General features: G+C 54.1%; 2 protein-coding genes across 2 annotated transcripts in view; one reads left to right on the top strand and one right to left on the bottom strand.

Annotated features, from left to right (window-relative positions):
* The window catches only part of LOC126539709 (uncharacterized), a 328,196-nt gene that overhangs the window by 45,472 nt on the left and 257,457 nt on the right, over nucleotides 1–25,267 (top strand). The gene's annotated exons all lie outside the window — the stretch shown is intronic.
* LOC129383913 (uncharacterized) lies at nucleotides 11,547–15,614 on the bottom strand. The gene is made up of 3 exons (XM_072286643.1): nucleotides 15,283–15,614; nucleotides 14,382–14,475; nucleotides 11,547–14,187 (listed from the first exon to the last, which is right to left on the bottom strand). The coding sequence occupies exons 1-3, from the start codon at nucleotides 15,433–15,435 to the stop codon at nucleotides 11,774–11,776; spliced, it is 2,661 nt and encodes an 886-aa protein (XP_072142744.1). The 5' UTR covers nucleotides 15,436–15,614; the 3' UTR covers nucleotides 11,547–11,773.

Here is a 25,267-nt window from a genome sequence, read left to right as displayed (position 1 = left end):
ATCCGAGGCTACAAACGCGGCGCCCGCCGCAGTGGTGGTGTAGGCACCGTCCGTGTAAACATGATAAACAGGGGCCCGGGAAAGCTTGTTAGCCTGTTCAGGGGTGAGGCGCGTGAAGGGGAACTGGACGCGCTCACTAGGGTGCTCCTTCCACGGGTCACAGGGGATGTCGAGTAGGTGGGGATGAAAAGTTTCAACGCCATAATGAGTCACCTGGCAGAGTGTAAATAGGGAGAACTCTGCCGCCAATCGATCCAGCTCCACAGTAATGGGAGGACAGTTGGCTAACACATGAAGTGGCGACGTGCGCGTCGTGTGGTAAGCGCCCGTCATGGCTACAAGAAGAGACCGCTGGGCAGAGAGGACACGCGTGGTAAGCTGGGCGGAGGGCAAGGGAGGCCACCAAACTGGGGACGTGTACGCAACTGCAGGCAGCAGGACCTGTCGGTATAGTCGGCGAATAATTGCCGGAGGGAGCGTGCGATGTAAACGGATAAAATTTAATAATCGAACAGCCAACACCTCTGATTTAGATTTAATATAGTCAATGTGGGCAAAGAAGTTAAGTTTATCGTCGAAGACCACACCAAGAAGTTTGATGCGATCTTTGCACTGAAAGAAAGCGCCATCCAATCGGATGGATGGCCGCCGCTTTGACGTTCCAATGTGGCCGTTGCTAAAAATACAAAGAAAGATTTTGGGTGACTGATTTGGACCTTGTTCTTTCGAGACCAATTACAGACCAAGGTGAGGACCGATTCCGCTAAGGCCTGCAGTTGCAAACGCGAAGTGCCAGTAATGAGGAGAATGGTGTCGTCTGCATAGGCCTGCATGTGTACTCCCTCGGGAAGGTCGAGATCTAGGAGCGAATGGATGACTACGTTCCATAATAGCGGGCTGACCGGTGATCCCTGAGGGGTGCCAATCGATGAGCGTTCGAATGAAAGACAACCGTTCGACCCGTCAGAAAGGACTGGAGCAGGTTGTAGAGGTTGAAAGGGCACCGGTGTTTGCAGAAAAAGAAGAGAACCGCGTCGTGCCACACGCTGTCGAAAGCCTCTGTAAAGTCTAACGAGATCAGGACGGCTGGAGTCTTGGTGGATTTCAGGGCGCACAGCCTCTGACGTAATGCGTAGAGCGCCTGAAGGGTACCACGAGCATGTGTAAATCCGAACTGGCGGGAATGAAGAAGATTGTGTGAGTGCAGGAAATAGTATAGCCGGGAATTTAGTAGGCGTTCGAGGACCTTACCGAAAAGCGAGTTCATGACAAGGGGCCTGTACGCGGATGGAAGGTGAGGGGGACGACCAGGCTTCAGTGTGAAAATTATTCTGCCAACCTTCCAACAGGAGGGGAAGTGGCCCAGTTTGAGTGCACTGTTAAATACAGACAGATAGTAGAAGTGGGGATGCTGCTGAAACAGCTGGCGGACAAACATGCCTGTAAGGCCGTCCGGCCCCGGCGCCGCTCGAGGGTTTCCAAGTGAGATCGCATGTTCGAGCTCTGCCATGCTAAACGGACGGTCCTTGCAGTGCCAAGGATAAGGGCAAGGGGTGAGCTGCCGAAGGCGCTGGTGGAACTCGCTTTCAGAGGTCGGATCGTCAGTCGCCACATGCTCTCGCAAGAGCAACGCGGCGGAGTCAAGAACGGAGACCGTCAATCCTTCCGGAGAGATAGCGAGCGGGGGAAGGGGTGTCGGTGCGACGTGTTTGCCAAAAGCCAGCTTAAACAGATTGCCAAAGAGGTATTTCGCAGTGAGGTATCGACAGACAGTCTTTTTGAAGCTGTCCTTCGCGATTTGGATGTGGTTTGTAGACTGCGAAGGCGTTGGCATATTGCCGCCCGAAAACCGTTCGTAGCGCAGGGTCCCATGTCCGCTGAGCCCGTCGTCGCATCGCGCGCACTCTTGCCCGCTCCTCCCCCAATTGCGGGGTGCACCACGCGTTGGCCCGCTCATCCCGTTGTCGTATTACTCGCATGTACTTTCGAGAAAGTGCATCGTAGGTACGGTAAAGTTGCGCGAGCACCATGTCCAGCGAAAGGGTCGTGGAGAAGGCACAGCGATTCACCCGCTCAAACCAAGCGGAGCTCTGCAGGACGTTCAATATCTCACATTGCACATAAGTGGTCAGACGCTTTATGGTTATGCCGGGAGTCGCACAGAGAGAAAATTCAATATATCTGTGGCCCGAGAGCGTGTCCGCGTCTGATACTGCCCAAGTATACCCCTTCCGGGCCAAAGGTATGGACAGCATCGTGACGTCAATCCACGAACTGGCGTAAGGCGTGTCGAAGGTAGGGGCAGATGTGGGGTCGTTCAGTATGTGAAGGCCATTGCCGCTGGCAAAACTTGCCAGCTGGACGCCCCGCATGTCGCCAGCTACAGGGCCCCAGAATTCATGCTTGGCGTTAAAGTCCCCGGCTAGAACAAAGTTCTGAGAGGAATGCCGCGAGAAACATTGCCAGAGCTCGTCTAGGATGGGGTGTATAGGTCAATGCGGAGGGGTATAGGTCGCCACTAGGATGAATTCCTGCCCCGGGCAGGCACAGCTGACCGCTACTACGTGCTGCGATATATATACCGGGAACAGGTCAAAACCGGGAGCCCGTGCCAGCGGCATTACGCACGGATTCACCGGGGTGTTGAAAGAAGTAAGGGTATGTAAGGGTAAGTAAGGGTAAGTAAGGGTACGTTGCCAATTTTGCCATCTCGGATGTGCGGCTCTGAGACGATCGCAAAAGAATACCCACCCCGATCCATGTGGTCAACCAACAACTTCGTCGCATCCCTGGTGTGGTCGATGTTGGCCTGTAGGAACTTGAGGGTATGCGTCCTAGCCATATTCAATTGAAAACCATTGATGCCGGGACGGAAAGTCTGGCCGCCAGAATCCCAGTCGCAAATGCGTGCCCGAGAGCCAACGGGTCGCGTTAAAGAGCCATGGATGTGTTTCCTCGTATGCATAGACCCCATGCAGGAGGTTGCACAAATACTGACGGAATGCCAAAGAAGGAAAGGCGGGCAGGAGGCGCGGAGAGGCACCGAGCACGATAATAGGCAGAAGAGAGTAAAGAAAAAGGAGTGAGGAAAAGCGATTGGGGAGAGAGCAAGCAACGCACGAGACCGTAAATGGAGAATCATGGAGAAAAAACAAATGAGCTTGCCTAAGATAGAGGACCACGCGCGGCGGCCCCAGTCGCACACTCGAGCCCAGTGGACACATCCACCAATGTGCGCGAGCGCGGGACCTACCTTTCACCGCACTGAGGCTGTCGCGCGCCGCTCCAGGAGCAATGTGGGGAACGTTACCCATAATCTGTTCTAGCCCACAGGCGGGCTATCCGGTTGGCCAAAAGAGGGCAGAGGCGGTCCCCAGTGGAGTGTGAGCTTGTTTGACCAGCCTTGCGGCACTCATTGCAGCACACCGCCGCGTCGCCCAAGTGGACAGTGCATTGTGTGCCGAGGTGTGGGCCTTCGCAGCGCTTGCAGACAGCCATAGCCTCCTGCTGTCGCACTGGACAAGCGCGGCGAGGGTGGCCATAGGTCGCACAAAACGTGCAGGTGGGGACATCGAGGTCCTCTACCACAGCTGCTGATGTCCAGCCCACCATAACACGCCCGCGGCTCAGGAGGGAGCGGAACGCCGGGGGATTAACTTCCAGCACGTGAGAGAAGTTGCCTGAGGGCTTCTTAAAGGATACGCGCACGGAGCACAATGAAATGTCTAGATCTAAACCATGATTGCGAGCATTGAGTTGCGCAACCAAGTTAGTGGCAGGGATGTCGGGATCTACCCCCGTTAGCTTAATATGAGGCTTCCGTTTTTGTACTAATTGGATGGACATGGTGGTGTTAGTCACAGGGTTTCTTTCGAGGGCAGCCTTGAGCCTGTCCATTGAGGTCTTTTCATTCGATAAAATTGTCAGCCCATGTGGTGTCTTTCTAATAGTGATGTCACCTAGTTTTTCTTTGACGGGATCGATGTTCGCTTTTAATACAGTGTTTAGGTCCTGAGCTGCGGTGGAAGTGGGAACGAGAGGTGCTAAAAACATAACATGTGCATGATCTCGCCTGACGAGGGCGTCGACGGCTCCCTCGGCAGAGGTGGACGCCGAGGTCACCGCAGCAGCAGCGGGTCCATCACCAACAGGCGCCCTTAAAACTGGAGGCGCACCCTCTCGGGCAACGGCAGCGTGGTAGGCACAGCCACGGTTCGGGCGTCAGCCCCGGCGCACAACACGGGACTCACCCGTGCCTGGGCCAGCTGCTCAAGCAGTTCGTCCGCATGGACGCACTGTCGCGCTGCCACCGCTCACATATCGGCACATTCCTGTAAAATCTGCCTCAAATGCCCGAGGTTTTGATAGCGATGAACATTGGTCAATTTGCATTGTGTATCGAAGAGAATGTCCGTGATTTGTTTCTGGAGCGTGACGACGCGATGAAACGACGCCGTCAGTGCGCCATCCGCTCGGCTTTGTTCGGAGAACGTCTGGTTGGCCTCGCCTGGCAGCGCACCACGACCAGCGATGGCAGCAGGGGGGCCTCCTCTGCGAGACTCCAGGATCTCATCGCGAATCGCGCCATCCCCGTCCAAAGAGAATACAGAGTTGTCCAATCGCGGGGAAGAGCCTGCCGAAGGGGGGTTGCCCCCCGTGGATAGTGCAGCGGCAAGAGGCTGATCAGCAGCCATATCCCACTAGTGGGTATGAGCCATCAGCCCGGCCGCCGTCCAAAGGCCCACCGGCAATCACCGATTTAATGATGATAATAATAATAATAATGCCTTTATTTTCCATCCAAAGGATGTGGGAGGGGGAGAGAAAAAGCTAGATATCCAGCTTCTTACTTCCCCGATACAAATACATGATGTTTAGAAAAAAGAAAGGCAAACAGTACAAGCATATGAGTACAGACAAAAAGGAATATCACAATGCACAAACAAATGACAACTTTTACACAAATGTACAATTCCAAAAAAAAAGCGATGTGCATAATATCATGTCGTGCATTTCAAACAGAAAGTGCCGCCCTTTCGCGTATAACTGAAACAAAATGACGCAAATCTTTTGGCCGGGTGTGTTGGAGATTTAAATTGTAATGTTGGCACAGGTTTGAGAGATCAAAAGTATCGCCCCGCCGCGCAACATACCGCCACGGCCGGGTGCAGAAGACACTAATGATGGTCCGTCGACAAGAGAGTGGGCGGCGAGGAAAGGAAAAACCTGCGACGAGCTTCGCTCGTCGCAGGTTCAGTTAAACTGCTTAGGGAAACACCTCTAACTGCTCCAAGGGAAACACCTCTACCACCTTTTCAAACCTACCAAAAGCTTTGGCGCCCTTTAACCACTCGGCCAAATTTACCTTTAACTCGTAGGCAAACTCTGCAAAAGTGGTGCCCTGCCTTTTGTTCAGACTTTAAGATCTCTGCCTGAATGCCTTTGGTGACAAATGAAACCGCTTCAATAGGCTCTCTTTCACCTGATCATAGTTGTCAAAATTATCCGCCGACAACCTCACAAGCACATCTGCTGCCTTGCAAGGCAACAAACTGAGCAAGCATCGCACCCAAGTGCTGTGAAGAAATTTTGACTTTTCACTAGTTCTCTTGAAATTTACGACATAGAGGCCTATGTCTTGCCCAACCTTGAAAGGTTGCATAAATTTAGATACTTTATAAAGGTCGCGTCTACCTGTTCCTTCTGATTCCGGAAACCACACTTGTCTTTCTCAACTTGAGTTCAAGTCGTAGTTTCTCTGTCTGAAACTCTGTTAGCTTTTGCTCGTCTGCCTTGTGCCTTAGGATCTCGTTCCACATTTCTATGATTTCGTCTTTCAGAAGATCCCTGCTCACAATATCCGGGCTCTCAATCGCTTCAGTGACGCTAATTTTCGTCATTTGTAGCTGAACTTCAATGCCTAGTTCCTCACGAAGGGATATGAGCTGAGTTCTAAGTAACCGTTTCGAATCTATTGCGGAACACTGGTCTGACAATGCCTCGGCCCCTACCAGCAACTAGGATTACACCTGTATCCACCCAGCCTGATCACTCAAAAGACCATCCAGTTGTTGCACTCACCAGCCCTAAGCTCTCTGTCCCCGTGATATCAATGTGCTGTCGTCCGTCATACATCAGGCTCGATCCCACCGCTGGCCATGCAATTGTTGCATCCGCTGAGGTATGCGTGGTCGGCAGGAGGTCTGGACTCTGCTTCACGCAGAGTCAGAGACAAAGAGAGCTTTCTTGGCAAGGAATTCTTTATAAAATGTTTACATGTTGGGGTAGTTACAAGGAGAGCTCAACAGAGCGGCTGCAAGCTGCTTAAATAACATCTCTCAGTCCCCACATTCCCCACACTGACCCTAAGGACGAAGCAAGGTCGAGGCATAGAGCATCCGGGCAGCCTCCCTGGTCCTAACGGCACTTTCGGTGGCCGGTGATTCCTGGAACCGTGCTGCGGCGTCAGATTTATCTGACGGTCAGTCAGAGCGGCGTGCCGGCCGAGTTTTATGGCCCGGCATAGGCCAAAGGGAACTGCCAAGCATGGGGTCTAAACACGGCACTCCTTTGGAAATCATCCCGAACACAGCAGGAGTCGTCCATGGTGTGGGCGGCGCCGGATGCAGGCGGGGGTGCATTGTTGCCGGCACAGGGAGGGGCCCAATAGCAGTCTGTAATCCTGTGGCCGTTTCCATTGTGGATGCCGTGCTGCCGTGAAGAAACCTGAGGCGTCCATGCAGTCGTATACTCGAAGCAGGCGCCATGCGGTGATGAATGTGCCTTCCCGTCAAGCAAACCCAAGGGTAGAAACATAACAGTACCCTGTTCTGCATTCTCACGTGTGTTTTAATCTAGCACTGGTGGCAGTTTTGACAGTACCGCTTGACATCACTTGAAACTGCAGGCCCCAGAGAATGTGGTCTTAATCCGCCATAGTGTCTTCTTGCCTATACATGTATGACTCGCCCACCCTGAATCGTTACGTAAATGCATCTCGTTCTGGCAGCGCCAGTTGACTGCACGGCCTACCAACCACATTATGGTACAGTAGCCCATCAATTACATTTATTTCATGGATGTCATGGATGTTTATTTCATGGATGCTATAAGTGCCACTGTGCTGTGCGGTGAAATTATGTGATGATAGCGACAGGCTGATCGTGTATCTGTTCTCCCTTTTTTTCTCTCTCTACTTTCCTATCACTTAACCTCCCCCTCCACTCTCTCCTCAGAACAGTGTAACAAACCATAACTTTCCCTCTGGTTAACCTTCCTGCCTTTCCTCTGTCTTATGTCTCTAATTCATACCCTAGGTGCGTGCCCATGCCTCTTGCCACGTTTCCTTCAGGGCGGGGTCAGCCACTTGGCTTAGCCTGAAACGCTCGTGTTCGCCAACATTTTCATTCTGCTTCGCCTCATCTGTTTGGTGTACCTCATTGTCGATGCACACTGCCTCAACTTGCGTGGGTAACCTGTATTGGTCCATTCTGCTCTTTAGCCTTTGGCACTACCTCCTCCAAGACGGTATGTTCATTATTGGCACTTTCTTCTAATAACTGCCTGCAGGCGTGTGTGGTTATGAGCGGGTCTACTCCATTTGCAAGTTTATCAGTGACAGCGCACATTATACCTACATCACTTTCTTCATGGCCAATGTATCTGTGTTTCCCTAGCAATCTGATGTCGAATTCCAATGGCAGAGTCGCAGTGGGTGGCTGACTCCACGAGCGAGCACGCCACTATGGCGTGGAGCAACGCCTCCATATTCGCAATTGGAACACAAGCCCTGCAGAGGCCAGAGCAAGGGGATAGCAAGGGGGCGCTTGTACAAACCAGGCAACCAGATATGACGCTACCCAGCATCCATTGCATGCTGGAAGGGATTATCGTCTGCTGTCTCCGCCCATCACGGCAGCTTCTTCGTGGTGCATTGCGTCTGAACAGCACGCACAGCACTACGGGGACATAGAGACAGGCCACAATAGAAGATTTATTTCTTAAAAGGCAGGGTAGAAGCAAAAAAAAAAGAAAGCGGAAGCGACCTACAAACAAAAAGCACAAACACAATAACAACCTTTTAGAAATTGCTGTCTTTTGCATTGTGACTCTGCACATACCGCTGCTGGCATCTGCGAAGAAAAGGAGAGAGAGAGAGTAAAAATTTTTATTAGGTAAATGCAGCTTTGGAGAGGCGCCCTCATTTCAGAATACCTTGAGCTCGGGCCGCGTCCTAGGCCCTCGCAATCAGCCGTTGCTGATCCTCAAGGTCGGAGCTGACCAAGGCTCTCTCCCAAAGCTCGTTGGTGTGGTAATGGTTCGGAGGGTTTAATGGTGCCTCTCTGCAACCCCCTACTATGTCCCTGAGGGACCCGGGCTCTGCGCAGAAGCGGCATTGCAGAGAGAATTGTGTAGGGGCTATGAGGTGATTTCTGGTTAGGTTGGGGAGTGTATTAACCTGTAGAGCTCGAAGGAATCGCTCCTGCTCTCTAGGTAGTGACACTCTAGAAAATAGCATATAGAGGGAAAATTGAAACTACGATGTACTGGAAGCCTAATGAAGTGCACAAGGAGACGAGGCAAGCGGTTCTGCCCAGAGCTGAATAGGAGATGAAACTAATGAGACACATGGTGACGGCACCGGGTGGCTCAGTGTCGGGTGCCGGGATGAAAGAGAGCTACAGGGCATTGGTTGAGCTTGAACGTTAGTATAAAGCGCAACAACAACACTCGGCGAGATGCATGCACGCCGTCTACGAGCGCAGCGGCAGAGCCGCACAGGCCGCAGATGTCAGGTTTGGGTCCAGGGCAGGCGTCTGGGCGGTGGCCGATGGCGCCGCAGAGCCCACAGGCTCAGGTACAGTCTTGTATTGCTGAACCGGGATCAGCAGGGCATCGTATAGAACATACCTGGGCTTAACCTTGCCGGAGAAGGTCAGCCGCACCTTGTTGAAGGTGCCCAATCGCCGGATTTGAGTTATCTCGCCATCCCGCCAGTACAGGCGTTCTTCGTTGTGGCTTCAGTGTTCGGTGCTGCTCACAGTCACCACCCCGTAGCACGAGTCGTGACCGTCTGATCGCAGGTGCCCGACGAGGGGCACCGCACCGGCGGGGGAGTTGGCCGCAAACTCCTCAATGATTTTGCCCGCAATGCGTGCGAACGCGGTATATACCAGGTAAGGTTCTGGTCACTCACCGGCACGATGGTGACCGATCGGACAGCAGCGGATCCGAGGTGGGCGATGATCGCGCGGCCCATGCTGTTCTCTGGGAAAACAGCGGTGAGTGCGACTCTTGCCGTCGGGGCCGGTTTGGGTAGGGCAAGAGGTAGGGCAAGGAGGACCAAGCCCTCCTGATCGCGGCGCAGGTGTTCCTGCCGAGCGTCAATGGCGGCTGCGTCGGCGGGAGCTGCCATGGGCGTCTTGCGCTGGTGTTTAAGGTATAGTAGCGGCGCCTGGTGGCGGCGCGCGAAACGTTATCTGGGTAGTACTACCTTGGGTAGTATTGAACCCTGGCTGTGGCGAAGCACGTTTCTAGCCCGAGTTTTGCGTCGATTCGCGCTTTTTTCTGCCCTGTTGCGAGTGCGAAAAGGCTCGTCACTTCTCAAAGACCAGGCCGACCACGCTGCGAGCTCGCCGCAGCCTATATAACGAAAACGGACTCTTCGTGAGACGTAATGCTGGAAGCAGAAGGAATCGGTGACGCCGATCCGGAGAGACCTAGCTCAGCCTCGAAAAAGTGTCACCACTGTTATTTCTGCCTCGTGGGCTGCCATGAACAAGAAGGCCTGAATTCCAACATCAGATTCTACCGTTTTCCTTCAAGGCTTCACGAAGCGGAGCGTCGGGCGCGCCGGATAGCTGCAGTTCGTTGCGCTGGGTAAGCGAAACTTAGCGCCATGCTGACTGCTTCGCCTGTCTTGAAGCTTGCTTGATTATCTGCGTTCTAAAATTCGGTATTTTCCACCTACAGTCCCGACGGCAGACCGACATAGCAGCAGGCATGGCTGGTGATTCACGATTCGAGACCCGGCCACAGCGACAATTTACAATTCGACCAGTGCGAAGTGGTGAAGTGACCAGGTGTGTGCAAATGAGCACAAATGGTCGGGCTGATTCGGTGACAATTCACTATCCCACTATGAGCAGCACAAGAGTTAAATGTGCTCATCTTTGACCTCAAGCCAGCAAGTTGAGGCAGCGCAGCAAGGTAGTATTGATTGCATCACATCGATGTTCGAGCGCTGTCATTAAAAGCTACATCAAGCGAGCAGCGCACGAGCTCGCGCTGCAGCGCAATGCGCACGTACGTTACTGAGAGCTCATATGCATTGCATCATTTATTTATCAGTTGCTAAAGGGATAGATTGCCGCTACTACAGTGCAGGCATAACTACTTGTCTAGCGGCATGCAGTCAACTAAGATTGCAGGAGGCCCCCCGTCTCGCGGCATGTCGAAAGACCGCTGCCGTCGCGGCTCGTACGATCGTGCGCTCGAGCTGTTCCGTACACATGATGTCTGCTTATCGCTGCTGTGAATTCATTTATAGCAAGAATTTCCTCGCGTTTGCGGCGTGCAATCCTTACCTGCAATCTAGCGGCGTGCAATCCTTACCTGAAGTTCAACTTCGTACGCGACTCGCTTCACTTGCTATTGACACCGCGCTAAAACTTCGCCCCTTATTTCTTGAACGGTGTACACGTATTCGGCGTTGCATAATTCATTGCCTTTACGCAGCGTGCCACCCCTGAAAAAATCCAATATTCGCTGCAAGCCGTGGTACAACAAAAGCGAAAGTGGCGGGTCCATATTGCAAACGTGCTTTCCGAAGCAGACGACCGAGCTCGGTGCTACCCAGTTTAGGACAGAAAGCGCTTTTTAGCACCATTTTCGCAGCGCCCCCTGGGCAGTGCAAGAGCCCCCATTAGGACGTGACCGCCCTTCGCTCGGCGAGCGTGGCGCTCTTGAAAGGATCCTACGGCTCTGGCTGGCAGCTGGTGGTAGGGACGGTGGTCCATACTATCCCATTGGGGTCGTAACCCCGCACTTCAGCTTGTACACGGTCGTCCACTTCCACTTTGAACACGGCTCCGGGCGGCCGGCGAGGCCGGCGTAGGGTGCCTCGATGCGCGCGCCCCCGCTTAGGGTGAGGACATCTGCGTCGTCTGCTACGGCGGCCGCCATTCTCGTTCCCACTGCATGCTCGTTCTCGCGGAGAACGGACTCCTCCGCTTTCCGGCTCCCTATCTCACGCTCGGCAGCGACTGGGGCTAACCCCCTTTCTCCCGCGCTGTTATGCGGAGGGCGTTAAAAGGCTGAATGGGCATTTTTCTTCGTGAACGGAGGCGCGGTAAACAGGATTGCATGGGAAACCTCACTGATGTCCCAATGCAAGTGAGTGAATTTGATCGGTAAGAAAATTCAGCCGACGCGGTCAATGCAACAACGTCTTGGTTCTGCACGCTTTGAAGAAACAGCATCAGCAACGGTAATAAAATATAAAGTCCCCTTTTCGTCTGGTAACAGCCAGATGAATACAAAAGCTGTTACCCAAGCAAACATGAAATCATTTATTCAGTGCTTATGAAAACACACAAAGTTAGAGATTTGTGTTTAATGGGAACGTGAACACTGAACATTATTGCACTTTTTAAAAGTCGACATTTATGTTAAATAGACCGTAATTGATAAAATAGTTGTGATCACTATATATATAGATGCAGACTTCAGACTTTGAAGGAAAAGGCTCGCAGAACTGCAGATTCCAGCTTGCTTACGCAAGGCTGACCCCTGCACAAGTCTTGCTTCCGTGGCCACTAGGATGAGTGCTCGGAATTTGTCGGAGATGAATTCGGAGCCTCACTCTGGCATATGCAGCAGTCAGCATTTTGCTTATTCGTTCTTTGTGAGCCATGCATGTGTTCACTGAGGGTTTGTCTATGCCTTCGAGATAGGCTATCAGAGAACGAAGTGGCGACTTCATGGTGAAAAATTTGCCTGTGCACCATGAGTTGACAGCGGTGAAATGTTCCTCGTAGTTTTTTAAAGTTTTCATGACATCAGCGCTTGGATATACGAGGTTTTGCCCATCCCTGACGTATTCCTTGAGTGCAGTCAGGGAAGCATACTGATCGTCAGGCTTGCCAAGGAGAGCAGCCTTGCACTGCGGACAAGTTATAGATTTCAAAATTCCTTTCAAAATAAAACCGCCAAGGTAAAACAAGATGCGGCACTCGGTTGACGTGAGCTCTTCAATGAACAGAATTTCCGTGTCGTTGATTTCATCGACTTCGCTTTCTGCACATTCCTTCTTGCTATGTGCAAGCAGATCGACAAGGTATTCGCGGTCGTCAAGTTCGTAGCTTGTTGATCTCGGAGTGTGAAGAAAGTGGCTGACGCTGACGAGTCGGAGTGCACACTTCAAGTCATACGCAGTGGGCACTGGCTTCATGAGCCGCACCACAGAAAAAAGGTTTTCTAGGCAGTCTTGCAACAGCCTGCTCGTGAGGAGGAATTCATACCCTTCACTGCCAAGAAGCACTTCTTGAAGGCGAAGGACAGCCGTTGTCGCAATTAGGACCCCTGCTTGCGATGGCTTCCACTGAGATCCAGTGCCCATTTTCAGTTCTCTGATGGTGTCTGTTGCCGTGCGTAGTGTGTCCAAGGCGGCATGATATTTAGTAATGTTCCTGCGGCTTAGCGCCATGGTGGGATGACGCGATGACATGAGGGCATACCACCTAGAAACGAGGTCCATAAACCACGCTGTTGTTTCGGCCTCTGGCTCAATCACTCCTTCTTTTATTAGGAACCGAATAGCTGGTGGGGCTTCACGGAAGAGCTGGACAGCGACTCCTACTTTCATTTTGGTGAAGTGCCCACAACTAATGTGGGTTTCTGACAAATTTGGTGCTACCTTAAGTTCGTTGGCTGCGTCATAATCCAAGACGGCCTGTACATGCTCCAATTTCACCTTCGAGGCCGTCAGTCCGTTCCTGCTTACTGTAGTATCACTGAGTGTGAAAACTTTTGAGCTTAGAAGCTGTCCTTTCAGGTTCTTAAGGACATGTGCCGGGTCCGAGATGAAAAAAAGTTCCTTCCCTTTTAAGGTTGGGTGAGGTATTGAGCACGAAGTTGTCGAATGGCGGTGGCTCGAAAAGCCAAATTCTCTCCACATAGCGCGGTTTGCTGCACCCATGTCACATGTGATAACACGGACTCTTAGAGAAATCTGGCTGCATATCTGCACTATTTCCAGGACATATGCCTTGAGTACAGAGCCGTCCACGTGCCTACCAGTGAATTCATAGGCTATCACTTGCTTCCATCTCTGGTTTACCCCACCTAGCATAAACACCAAAGCATGATTGGCTGGCTCTTCAGGCTTTGAGGGCAACGTCGTTCCTCCCAGAAGCACGTCTTCGCCACGGTCGAGTTCAAATCCGGGTGCTATCTCCATTTCATCTAAAAAGAGAACGCAGTCTTTCTCCACGTCCTCCATTCCCTCTGCTTTCGACCTCATGACGTCGATCACTTCATGCAGGATACCTGGCAGAAACTTCAGGCCCTGAATTCTTCTTGCTAACGTTCTGCTGGATGGAAGAGGGTAGCCAATCTTTCTGAGTGTTTCATACCCGGTGGTTCCACAAGCAAATTTAATTTTTAGACCTTGCTTTACTGTTTGCGCTGACCACGAATTACCATGATTGTTGTTCCGAGAAAGAGCACGAATTTGGTCTTCATTTAAAAACTTCGTATTTCGTGAGAAATTAGTTGCCTCTTTCTGCAGCTTGCGTACCTGCATCTGTAGTTTTTTGACAGTGTTCTTAGATTCGTTATGATGTTGTCTAAGCTTATTATTGGCTGCTGTGAGATCTGCAATCTTCTTCCTAAGCTCAGCTGCCTCAGAATCGAGGGGTTGGGTCGCAGTAACTATTGCAGTTTCTTGAAGCCGTGCATCCCTGGGGGTCGAAGTAAGTTGCCCATTAGCATTGTTGGTTTCCGTAGCCGCCAATCTCTCATTTATCTCCCCGTCTGACGAAGAATCAGCGGGAGAAAATTCCTGCGTAGTTGAGGGAAGAACGTTTCTCACTTCTCGTGAAGAATTGTGTGCGGCTGCGTCGTCACTGAATAATGCAGGCACGTGTGCATTTCGTTCCCTTGGTGGCCTTCGCTCTTTAGGAAGTTCTGGAAACAGATAAATAAGAAAAAATGCCCATTACATATATTTAAGATTGTGTTAACTAAAAGCAGAATAGAAGGCGCGCCAGAAAATTTAATATGTATGCGCATGAATCGTTTCCTCACATAACTTTTTCAAATGTAGATAATGAGCCGATAAGCAACGTGGTAACAAATACCAGGGTCAGGAGGCATCTCACCTTTGAATGGGAACACCGTTGGTACAGCATTAGGCTTGAGCTTCTTCCACCCATCCGCGCGGTTCTGTTCGAAGCTGCTGGCTTCGAAATGAGCCTGCAGATGAATTTGATATTGAAATTAGCGGCGCATTTCCGGCTCGATAATGAAAACAATGAAGGCAGCACGCAAGAGAACACAGTAGTCCAAATATCAGTCGAATTACTCGAATGAGAGCCTCAATCTGCACATAACATATCCTGTCTATCTCATTCACTGACTTAATCCGCCATCGCAGAACGAAGCGTCGGGTTAACAGGCCAAAGAACAAATTAGTCGAAATATCAGGCGAATTACTCGAATGAGCGCCTCAATCTGCACATAACAACGATCTCTGTTAATCTCATTTACTGACATAATGCGGCGTCGTAGGACGAAGCGTCCGGTTAATAGGCAGCGGAAGCTACCCAACGCCGCACACATGTCAAAAACAACTTCAGAAATCGTGAGTGAATTAATCAAAATTGGTTCCTGGACCATCCATTTGCACAGTAATTGCCACAGCTTATGTGCCCTTGCTTGTCCTCATGCTCTGTGCCTTGATGCAATGTTTGGGCCCAGACCGCAATTCGCTGGCAAGCGCCTAGTAAAGGCAATTACCTTTGAATGAAAAGAAGCGGCGAAAGCACGCGTGGTACGTATTCCCCAGCGGACACGTGTCGTGCAATTTCGGATGCGAACAAGCAAGCGGCAGACAATGGCCTGTACCGCGCTGTAGTGAAACTCATTTACTTTGTTTTAGTGTTTCACGCAGCTTTTTTAAGCCGAGCAAGAAGAATATTGAACGACACTTAGCTGCCCAAACGCAACAAAATACAAATAAATCGCAACAAAAACAGCACTGAACCAACATGTGGCACTTACGCTGCAGACACACGAGGAGTTCGTCGGTTGCCACTTGTCACGCTTGACTCGCACCAGCCACAGAAGCCGCCTTTTTGGGTCCCTTGGAAAATGGAACATCCTCCAACCATTTCTCGAATGGTTGGAGCACTGAGGAACACAACATCCAGGCATTCTACGCCGATGAAAGCCGCGCGAACGCAGCAGCGTTTCGAGGACGCCCGCACAGCAGCGCGGCGAAGTCGACGCGGGCAACGCAATGGCGGAGGGAGCGCGCGAAAACAGGTTTAGGCGGCGCCGGCTGGTTCAAAGGGTGACCTCACCCTAAGCGGAGGCGCGCGCATCGAGGCACCCTAGGCCGGCGCTCCGCCGAGCGCCGCTCGTGGGCGCCGGGGTAACTAACGCGCCGGCGCACTGGCAAGCCACAGGTGTGGCCTCAGCCGCGTCGTCTAGTGTGTGCTGGCGCGCTGTAGCAGACGACGCGGCTGAGGCCACGTCTGTGGCTGCCAGTGCGCCGGCGCGTTAGTTGGTGGTGGTGGTGGTGAAAAACTTTTATTGATGAGAAGGCCAAAAGTAAAAGCAAATTAAAAAAATTAAAAAGCAGCGTTGTGGGCGGCCTTCAGGCTGCCGGTTGTGGCGTCCAGGCCATGCCTAGTCGCGACGTCCTCCGCCCAGTTCACCAGCCGGAGTTGGATATCCGGCTCGGTGCTGGACAAAGCAGCCTCCCACTGCTGCGGATTGCTTAGGCGCCAAGAGGCAGGGGGCAAGTGTGCCGGACAGGAGAATAGGACGTGAACGTAATCGGCGCGGGAGCCGTCACATAAGCGGCAAGCCGGCGAGTGCGTCCCGGGGTGGAAGAGGGCAAGACGTGCGGGAGTAAGATAGGTATGGGCCTGAAGGTGGCGCCATAAGTGTTGGTGGGGCTGGGAAAGGGATTGGTGCGGAGGGGGGAAGGTGAGACGAGAGAGGCGATAGTGCTGCGTGATATCGCGGTACGTGAGGAGCGCGTCGCGCGTATCCATTCCCGGCGGGGACGGGCTTGCTCGGTCAGTCGAATCTCGAGCGATGGAATTGGCCGCCTCGTTACCAGGATGGGCCGCGTGAGCGGGCACCCAGATGATTTGGATGGGGCGAGAGGGAACGGTATCGGAACGCAAGATTCCGATGGCCGGGTGTGCCACCCGTCCAACCGCGTAGTTGTAGACCGCAGGTTTGGAGTCGCTGAATATGTACTTCGCGGAGGTTTGCGTGATGGCAAGGGCAATAGCTGCCTCCTCGGCCTCGACAGAGGTAGAAGTGTAGACTGAGGCAGTAAGAGTGGGTCGGAGAGAATTGTCAGTGACGGCAAGGGCATGTGCTGGGTAGCGGCGGTACGGGGCAGCATCTACGTAAGCCACGGCGGCCTGCCGTTCGTACTGACGCCAGAGCGCGGAGGCTCGCGCTGCTCTAGGGGAGGGGTGGTGTTCGGGATGCATATTTTTAGGGAGGGGATTAACGGTTAGGAGGGGGAAGACATGGGAAGGGATGGGCAGTGATGTGGGAAGAGGAATAAGAGGGGAGAGATTAAGGGTGGAGAGAAGTGCGCGACCCGGGCGGGTGCGGGAGAGACGGAGGAGCTGGGCCTCCGTCAGCTCCGTCAGGGAGTTGTGGACGCCCATCGACAGTAACCGAGCCGTCGACGTAGATGTGGGAAGGGACAGGGCTGATTTATATGCGTGGCGAATGAGGCTGTTGACTTTGTCTTCCTCGGTACGAGAAAGGTAGAGATACGGAAGAGAATAAATGAAGCGGCTGAGAACAAAGGCCTGGAACAGGCGGCGGAGGTCGTGTTCGCGCATGCCGTGGTGGCGGTTTGCAATGTGGCGTATGAGGCGGACAGTGTGGTGTACAGTGTTTGTGAGTCGAGTGATGAGGGTGGTGTGCTTGCCATTGGACTGAAGAAAGAGTCCGAGGATGCGGAGGGTAGAGACGAGAGGAATGGGTGTGCCGTCAAGGTAGACGGTGAGTGGAGAAGGCGACAGGGGGGCCATCCGCCCAGGCCGAAGGAGCAAAAGCTCCGATTTGGTCGGGGAGCAGCTCAACCCGATGGCCCGGGCGTGAGCTGCTACCGCGTCCACACCTGCCTGTAGAGCGGTCTCCGTGTCGCCAAGATTGCCGGTGGTCACCCAGAGGGTGATGTCATCGGCGTAGAAAGCATGAGACAGAGCTGGGATAGCTCGTAAAGCACGTGCCAGCGGGAAGAGGGTGATGTTGAACAGAAGAGGGGACAAGACAGAGCCTTGGGGGGTACCCTTGTTGCCAAGGGAGAAGGAAGGAGAAGAAAGTTGGCCGTGAGATTTCGGCTGTGCGGTGGGCGAGGAACGCAGTGACGTAAGCATGGACACGGGGTCCGACATGGAGGGAGGAGAGAGCGTCCAGGATGGCGGTGTGGTGTACATTGTCGAATGCTTTAGTAAGGTCCAGCGCCAGGATAGCTCGAGTGCGTTTGTGGTGGGAGGGGTGTAGGACATCCTCGGAAAGTTGGAGCATGACATCCTGGGTGGACAGCTGGGGACGAAAACCGAACATGGAGTCCGGATAAAAGTCATGATCATTCAGATAGGTTTGGAGGCGGGCCAGGATGACATGCTCGAACAGCTTGCCGAGACAGGAGGTGAGAGAGATGGGGCGGAGGTGTTCGAGGGCAATAGGTTTGCCGGGTTTGGGGATGAATGAGACACGTGCATGGGTCCAGGAGGATGGAAGAGTGCCAGCCTGCCAATGTGTATTGAGGAGATCAGTAAGGGCTTCGAGGGAGGGGGTGTCTAGGTTGCGGAGTACCTTGTTAGTGATGCGGTCCGCCCCCGGGGCCGAGGTGGTGCGGAGTGTGTGTGAGTAGCGCCGCACGAACCTCGCCCACGGAGATGTCCGCCTCAAGGTCAGGGTTTGGGGAGGCGGAGTAGGTGGGAAGCGCAGTAGGTAGGTCGGTGCAGAGGTAGTGGTCCCGGAGGGCCGCCAGGAAGTCAGTATCGGTGAGTGGGGAGGAATGAAGGAGATGGAAGATATCCTTACGCTGGGAAGCTTTAGTGTGTGTAGGGTCTAGCAGCACCCTGAGAAGCGACCACGTCAGCGACCTCCTCAAGTCGCGCAAAGCGGGCCATGACGCGCTTCTCAAACGCCTCCAAGAAGGAGGTTGTTTGGCGAATCACGTCACGCTCGGGCGCGACGGGGTCGGAGGAAGGTGATCGGCGTTTGAGCGGGGGACTGCGGTTCGGAGAGGAGGCGCGCGATGATGCAGCCGAGGCCGTATTCATCGGCTCCACAGCTAGCGACGGCGGCTGTGGAGGTGCGGGAGCTGGGGAAGTAGGAGGAGGAGCGGGGGAGGACAGACGCACTAGCGCGGCCTGCAGCTGGCGCGACAGCTCCTGAATTTGGAGCTGCTGGGCAGCGATAGTGGCCTCGAGGGCCGCGGTTTGGGGGTCCGACGTGGGAGGCTGCGGTTTCCAGCTTACCGGTGATGTGGTGGTGGTGGCGGGGGCGGTGGACGCCTCGGACCTAGGCAGAGGCGGGAAGGAGACGGAGCGGTGGCGGCTGGCAGACTGGGCACCACGGGAGACAGAGTGGTGGCGGGGACGGGAAGGCTGGTGGGGGAGGCTGGTGCTTGGAGGTGGCCGGGGGCGATGACGGGCCGTTCTGCTCAAACCGGAGCCCGCACGAGCGCGAGCCCTTGACGTGGGCTCCCTTGCACAGGATGCAGCAGGGGACGCAGGCCGGGGGCTCGACTGGCTTGTGGGCCTGGCCGCAGCGGTGACAGAGGGCGGACTTGGGCTTTGTGCAGACATCCGCTCGGTGGCCAGGAGCCCAGCAGTTCGTGCAGGCCTCGGCTCTCGGGCGGAACGGGTGGCAGCGGTAGACCCCGCAGTTGAAGACGATGGTGGAGGGGAGAGTAGAAGTGCCGACGAAGGTGATGAGGATGGATTGGGAGCGCCCCATCTGGCGTGCGTCAGCGATGGCGTAGGGGGTGTTCACGTTCATTGACTGGAGGTCTTGGACGATCTCGTCCTGGGTTTGGGAGTCCACTGCGTTGTGTATGATACCGCGGAGGGCGTTGTCGGGTGCGGCCATGTAGGCACGCAGGGGGTAAGATATGGCACCCAGGCGGAGTTCCGAGACTCGGAGGTAGAGGCGAGCGCGCGGCTCAGATGGGGTGCTGACAGTAAGGGAGTTGTTGCACGGATTTATCCGTACACGGTCGGCGGTGCGTGCGCTGACGTAGTCGATAGTCGCACGAGTGCAAAGGGTTTGGAGCAGGGCTCCGTTAGTGGTTGTGCGGAGGTCAAGCCCTCCTCCCGGTCTGTAGACGATCTTGAAGTCCTCCGCTGGGAGGCGAGGTAGGGGAGCGTGACGACGGAGAGTGGTAGTGCAGGCAGTCTTGGATGGTGGCGAGGCAGGCGGTGGCGAGACGACGGGCTGGTGGGCCGCGGCTGCACGGCGTGCTTTCACGGCACGGACCCAGCGTGAGTCAGCTTCAAGCTCGGCAGGGCTGATGGAGGTGTCTGCGACTTGATATTCCATGTCGGCGTGTGAGCTGTATCGACGTAGGCGGCGAAATCGGGCGGCGTCGACAGCAGGCGTTGCGCGGAACGCAGCTCCCGCGTAGGCAGAGTCCGCTTCTAAAAGGTGGTCGGTGGGAAACGGCGAGAAGGCCGCTTCCCATACGACTCCCGACGATAGCGGCCCGAGCAAGGGCGGTCGGTGAAGGTCGTGAGTCTCGGTGGTTACGGAGCGCGCTGACGACACGTCCGTTCACCTCGGCTGACTCGGAAATTCGGCGCGTTAGTTACCCCGGCGCCCACGAGCGGCGCTCTGCGGAGCGCCGGCCTCGCCGGCCGCCCGGAGCCGTGTTCAAATTGGATGCCAGCCGCTGTCTCGCCGGGAGCCGCCGGGGCCGTTAAGCTTAGCGGCGGCGCCGGTGTTGTGGAAGGAAATTTGAATTGCTTGGAATGGCTTGGAAATCGGCCCACCTGCGTAGAAAAGGTATCTAGATGTCCTGGACAACATTCCCCAGATTGTGGCGATGGCTTCGTGGGGTTCCGTGAAGATTTTTCGGTGAGCAGAGCAAAAAACGATGGAGCCGATGTGCTACGCGTCCGATCTGGCAGCGCGCTCGCATGCGGGCACCCAACGATCAGATGCCGTCGCAGCCTGTGCCTCATGAAGTCCCTGGCCATTACAGCAAGGCTGAGTGGGACCGTGGAGTGGTGGGCACTCTTTGCAAGGGTGTTGGCCTCCTCGTTGCCCGGGATCCACATGTGCGCCGGTAGCCGGTGCAGGGACACCTACACCGGAGCCTGCCTCCCGGAGTGCGGACAGGCTGGAAGAGAGCAGGGCGACCTCAAGGCTATAGCCCTTTCAGGCCTCTGCACGCAGAGGATGGCCGCCCTGGAATCGCAGAAGATGGCTGCCGGGGTCGCTGCCAGCTCCTCTGCGAGCAAATAGACGGTGAGGTGGAGGCCTGCTACCTCCGCTGCAGCGGAGCTCGCGTGTACCGAAAGGCGGCACAGCTTGCATTTCTTCAGAGCTGGTGCAACGCAGGCTGCTGTCAATGAGCCCATGTCCGGCATCACAGATCCGTCCACGAAGATGTGGAGGTGGTCCTTGAGTCTCTCATGAAGGAGAGGCAGCCGTCTTCTGGAGGGCACATGCTGGGGAGCGCCTCTTTGAGACGCCGGGCAATTCCATGGTGATGGAGACTGGTGGTCGCTGTGGTGGGGATGGTTTTGCTGCATTAGCTGGCATGTCCCCTATGACCTCCTCATAGAGGCCGCATAGCTATCCCATCTGTGACGCAGGCGGGGAACGTAGGCGCGTCAGGAGGGCTTGACCGTCTGCCGCATGGTGGATTCGTTCAATGTGTCATAGGCCCTGTTGCAGATAGAGGAGCGACAGGGGCCGTGCTCCTGGCCTCAGTGAGTGTGACAGCCACTTGGGGGTAGTGGGGGATGCCAAGTATTACGACTTTGAGGTGGTCCCGTAGCGCTCGTGACCCGTTTCGTGACAGAGCGTTGGTAGCGAAGACTCCGAGTCAGGCGTCGGTGAGAATAACAATAGGGACTTTATACACTATATACAGGTCATTATACAGGACAAGATCGGATCGGCACTGGGGCTGAGAGCTAACAGCAAACGCGACTGTTACCGCACGGCGACGTCCGGTGAGACTGCAAGTCTCCAACGCGACACATCTCACTACGCTCGAGAGCGGCACTCGACTCCCGGTGGTTCGGTGGATCCCGTTCTCCCGGCAGCGGCGTCGGGGCTTATAAAGCCCCGAGAAACGATTGTCACTCAAACGGCCCAATACAAAGCCAGCACTCGACGGTCGTCCGAGAGGTCCAACCAGCGACCGCGCTGGCCACCCGCTTCAAAGTTGCCGCGCGCGGTGACCTCCAGGGAAAAGGAAATACGGCGCCGGGCTGTCTAGCACTTTGTTGCACGTGTGGACATGTCGCTTGCCGATGCTTCTCCTCAGGACGCCGCTGCCTGGCGGCTCAGCATCTTGACTTGTCAAGGGAGAGTTAGGGCGCTGTGCCTTTGTGTGTGTAGTGATTATAAGGGTGAAGGGAAGAGAGAAGTGCAGTGCCGTAACTGTCTCTCAAAGGAGGACACCTCAACAGCACTGCACAGGGTAGGGGAAGTGGGAAGGAAAAGATTAAGAGAGAATGAAAGAGAGCGGAGAAAAAAAAAAGAAAAAAAAGGCAAGAGGGTTGAAAAAGAAGAAGCAATGCGGGGCTTATAGCCGCGCTCTCAGTTGAGTTTCGACAAAAAAGTCGAGAAGGGCAGCAAACGCTCTCTTGGCGATGGAGGCGTGGGCTGCGGGAAATAGTAGTTCTGTCTCCGTGTTGCAGGGTAGACCCACACGACGATAGGATGTACAGAGCGCGGTGCGCTCAGCGTCGAACGATGGGCATCGCAGCAGGAGATGTGCGAGAGTCTCATCCTCGCCGCATTCCGCACATGCGGGGCTGCCAGTTCCGCGCAGTCTGTGCGCTCGGGCGGCGGTGTTGTAGCAGCCGACGCGGAGACGGAGAAGAGCGCTGTGCCTTTCGGCGCAGCCCCGGGTTTGTCCAAAGGGCGTTCGCAGGATAAATTCTGCATCTTGTAGATTCGGATTCCGGGCTGGTTGTACGGGCACAACAGCATCCCCGCCATCAGATAAGGCGCCGGGAAGACGAGCTGCCTGCACGTGGCTCGGATGCCAGGCGCGCACGTTCGTCAGGCTAGTCCAAGTTCACGTCCAGTGTAAGGACGCCAGGTAACTTCACGTGCACAGGTCCCACACGCCAGGACAGATCTGCTCACCGCGTTGTCACCAAGGCACCTCGACCAGCTCCGCTCAGGTCGTTCCGAAGCCCTTGCTTCTCGTCACTGGTCATGGTTGGTCGTTCTGCAGCTTGCAAAACCGACCGGCAAAAGGCAACACCCAACACGAGCAAGTGCCCTCTGTCTCCCGTCAAACACCAGACAAGGCCATAATCCAAATCGACCTAACTAAATTGCTACCCCCCTTTTTGCTCCCGCTGCAACAAGAGGCAGGTGTACGATCTGGTACACAAGGCTCAAACAACCATTCTTCAATTTAACAGCACACCAAAATATCATGAACAATTAATAATCAGCAATAATAATGAAAATAGAATGGTCCCCTTGAAATCACTTGGACCGAAAACATACTACTGAGGAAGCAAATGAGGTCATTCATTTTTTCCCCGATCTCCCTGCGAACAGGACGGGTCGTCGCGAAGCAAGAGAAGGTAAGTAACGAGTAGGCCACTGAAAGAAGCGAGGCCTAGAATGCACGACTTAGAGCATCTGCGTTCGCGTTCAACCTTCCCTTTTTATAACGGACAACGAGGCTGTGCTGCTAGAGGGTCATGCTCCATCTCAGCAAACGGCCGCTATTAGAGGACATGCTACTCAACCAAGTTAGAGGGGAATGGTCTGTTTCCACAACTAACTTGGAACCGGAGACATAAGCCAGCTTCTGAACGGCCCACACAACGCAGGCGCACTCTTTCTCAGAGGTACTGTATGCCTCTTCTCTACAACTTAGTTTGCGACTTAAATACAAAATTGGTCGTTCATGACCACTAGCGTCTTCTTGGCATAGCACCGCTCCCATGCCGCGATCACTCGCGTCGCATTGAATGATGAAACCTTTCGAAAAGTCTGGTGCCGTCAGAACCGGTTTATGGCTCAATGCTCGCTTCAGCATTTGGAACGCATTTTCTTTCTTCGAGTCCCACGTCACCTTAACGGGCTCCGACTTCCGGAGCGCGTCGGTTTGCGGGCTGGCAAGGTCAGAGTAGTCTCTCACATAGTGTTGGTAATATCCAGCTAAACCTAAAGAGGCCCTTATATCCGTCTTCGTGGTTGGCCGGGGATAGTTCAAAATAGCGGCTACCTGATGTCGGAAGGTCTACGCCTGCCGCGCCCCACCACATGGCCCAATTAAGTCACTTCACCGCAACCTAGGTGACATTTAGCTGGTTTCACAGTAAGACGTGTCTCTTTCAACCGGCTCAACATGACTCGCAAGTGCTCCGGATGTGATTCCTAAGTGTCCGAAAATATGGCAACATCATCGAGGTACGGCAATGCGAACTCGCCTAAACCACGAAGCACTCTGTCCATCAGGCTAGAGAAACAATACGGCGCGTTTTTGAGGCCGAAGCTCAACATGAGTGGGCGGAATGTTCCAAGCGGGGAAACGAAGGCGGCATAGCGGCTAGCCCGTTCCGTAAGGGGTACTTGCCAATAGCTTCGCACGAGGTCCAGGGTAGATATATAATTTGACTTTGACACCGTCTCTGCCCTTTCTTCCAGGTTCGGTATCGGATATGTCTGATCTCGAGTTATCGCGTTCAGACGCCGATAATCGACACATGGCCTCGGATCTTTTCCTGGAGCCTGGACTAATATCAAGGGCGATGTGTAGTCGCTTTCACTTGGTACTATAACCCCCAAGTCACGCATGCGCTGAATCTCCTCAGCCATGATTTTTTTTTCTGCACGGGCGAACAACGTTACGGTTTACTGCGGATCGGTTGCTCAGAGGTTAACTCGATGTCGTGCTCTAGGACCGTTGTCCTTCCGGGACGGTTCGAAAAAACCTCCCTAAACTCTGAAACGATTCCCTTTAAATCCTCCTTTTTGGCGGCACTTAGACGCGCGTCTAACGTCAGCTGTTCCAGCATTAGCTCTAAACCACATACCTTCATATCAGCCGTCGTCAGGATTTCGGCCCCTTCCTCATCGTCAGCATTTATCGTCATGCTTATAATCGCGTGACGCTGAATGTAGGGTTTCATCAAGTTGCTGTGGTAAATTTTGTTGGGCCGTCTCCCTAATTTAACTTCGTAGTTGGTATCGGAAAGCTCAGTTACAACCTTTGCGGGCCCCTCCCAATGAACCTCGAGCTTGTTTTTTTTTTTTTTTTTTTGACGGTCGCAGCAACATCACCTGGCTACCTACTTCGAAGGTGCGTTTTTTTTTTCTGACTTGTCGTAGTATTACTTTGACAAGGTCTTCGCCGCCTTCATGTGGCTCTCTACAATATCTTTGGTTTTCCCGAGCCTCTGGAGGAGGTCGAGGACGTACGAGACTACATTTGGGTCGTCGTCACTGCCTTCCCAAGACTCTCGCAGCATGCGCAGCGGAGTTCTTAGGCTCCGGCCATATACAAGCTCCGCGGGGCTAAAGCCGGTGCTCTCATGGGGAGCCGATCTCAAGGCGAACATAGCGGCGGGAATGCAGGCCTCCCAGTCACAGTGACGCTCAAAGCACAGGGCTCTCAATATTCGCTTCAGCACCGAGTGCATCCGCTCTACTGGGTTAGGTTGCGGGTGATGGATGGAACTGTGCACTACTTTAATGCCGCATCTTTCCAAAAAAGTAGAAGTTAGGCAGCTGGTGAAGACGCTGCCATTGTCGCACTGAATCTCGGAAGGGAACCCGACGCGTGCGA

This window comes from Dermacentor andersoni, chromosome 2, assembly GCF_023375885.2.
Source record: "Dermacentor andersoni chromosome 2, qqDerAnde1_hic_scaffold, whole genome shotgun sequence".
In the NCBI taxonomy this organism is placed as follows: Eukaryota; Metazoa; Arthropoda; class Arachnida; order Ixodida; family Ixodidae; genus Dermacentor; species Dermacentor andersoni.
Note: the sequence above shows the minus strand (reverse complement) of the source record. Positions and strands in the feature narration are given on the sequence as shown.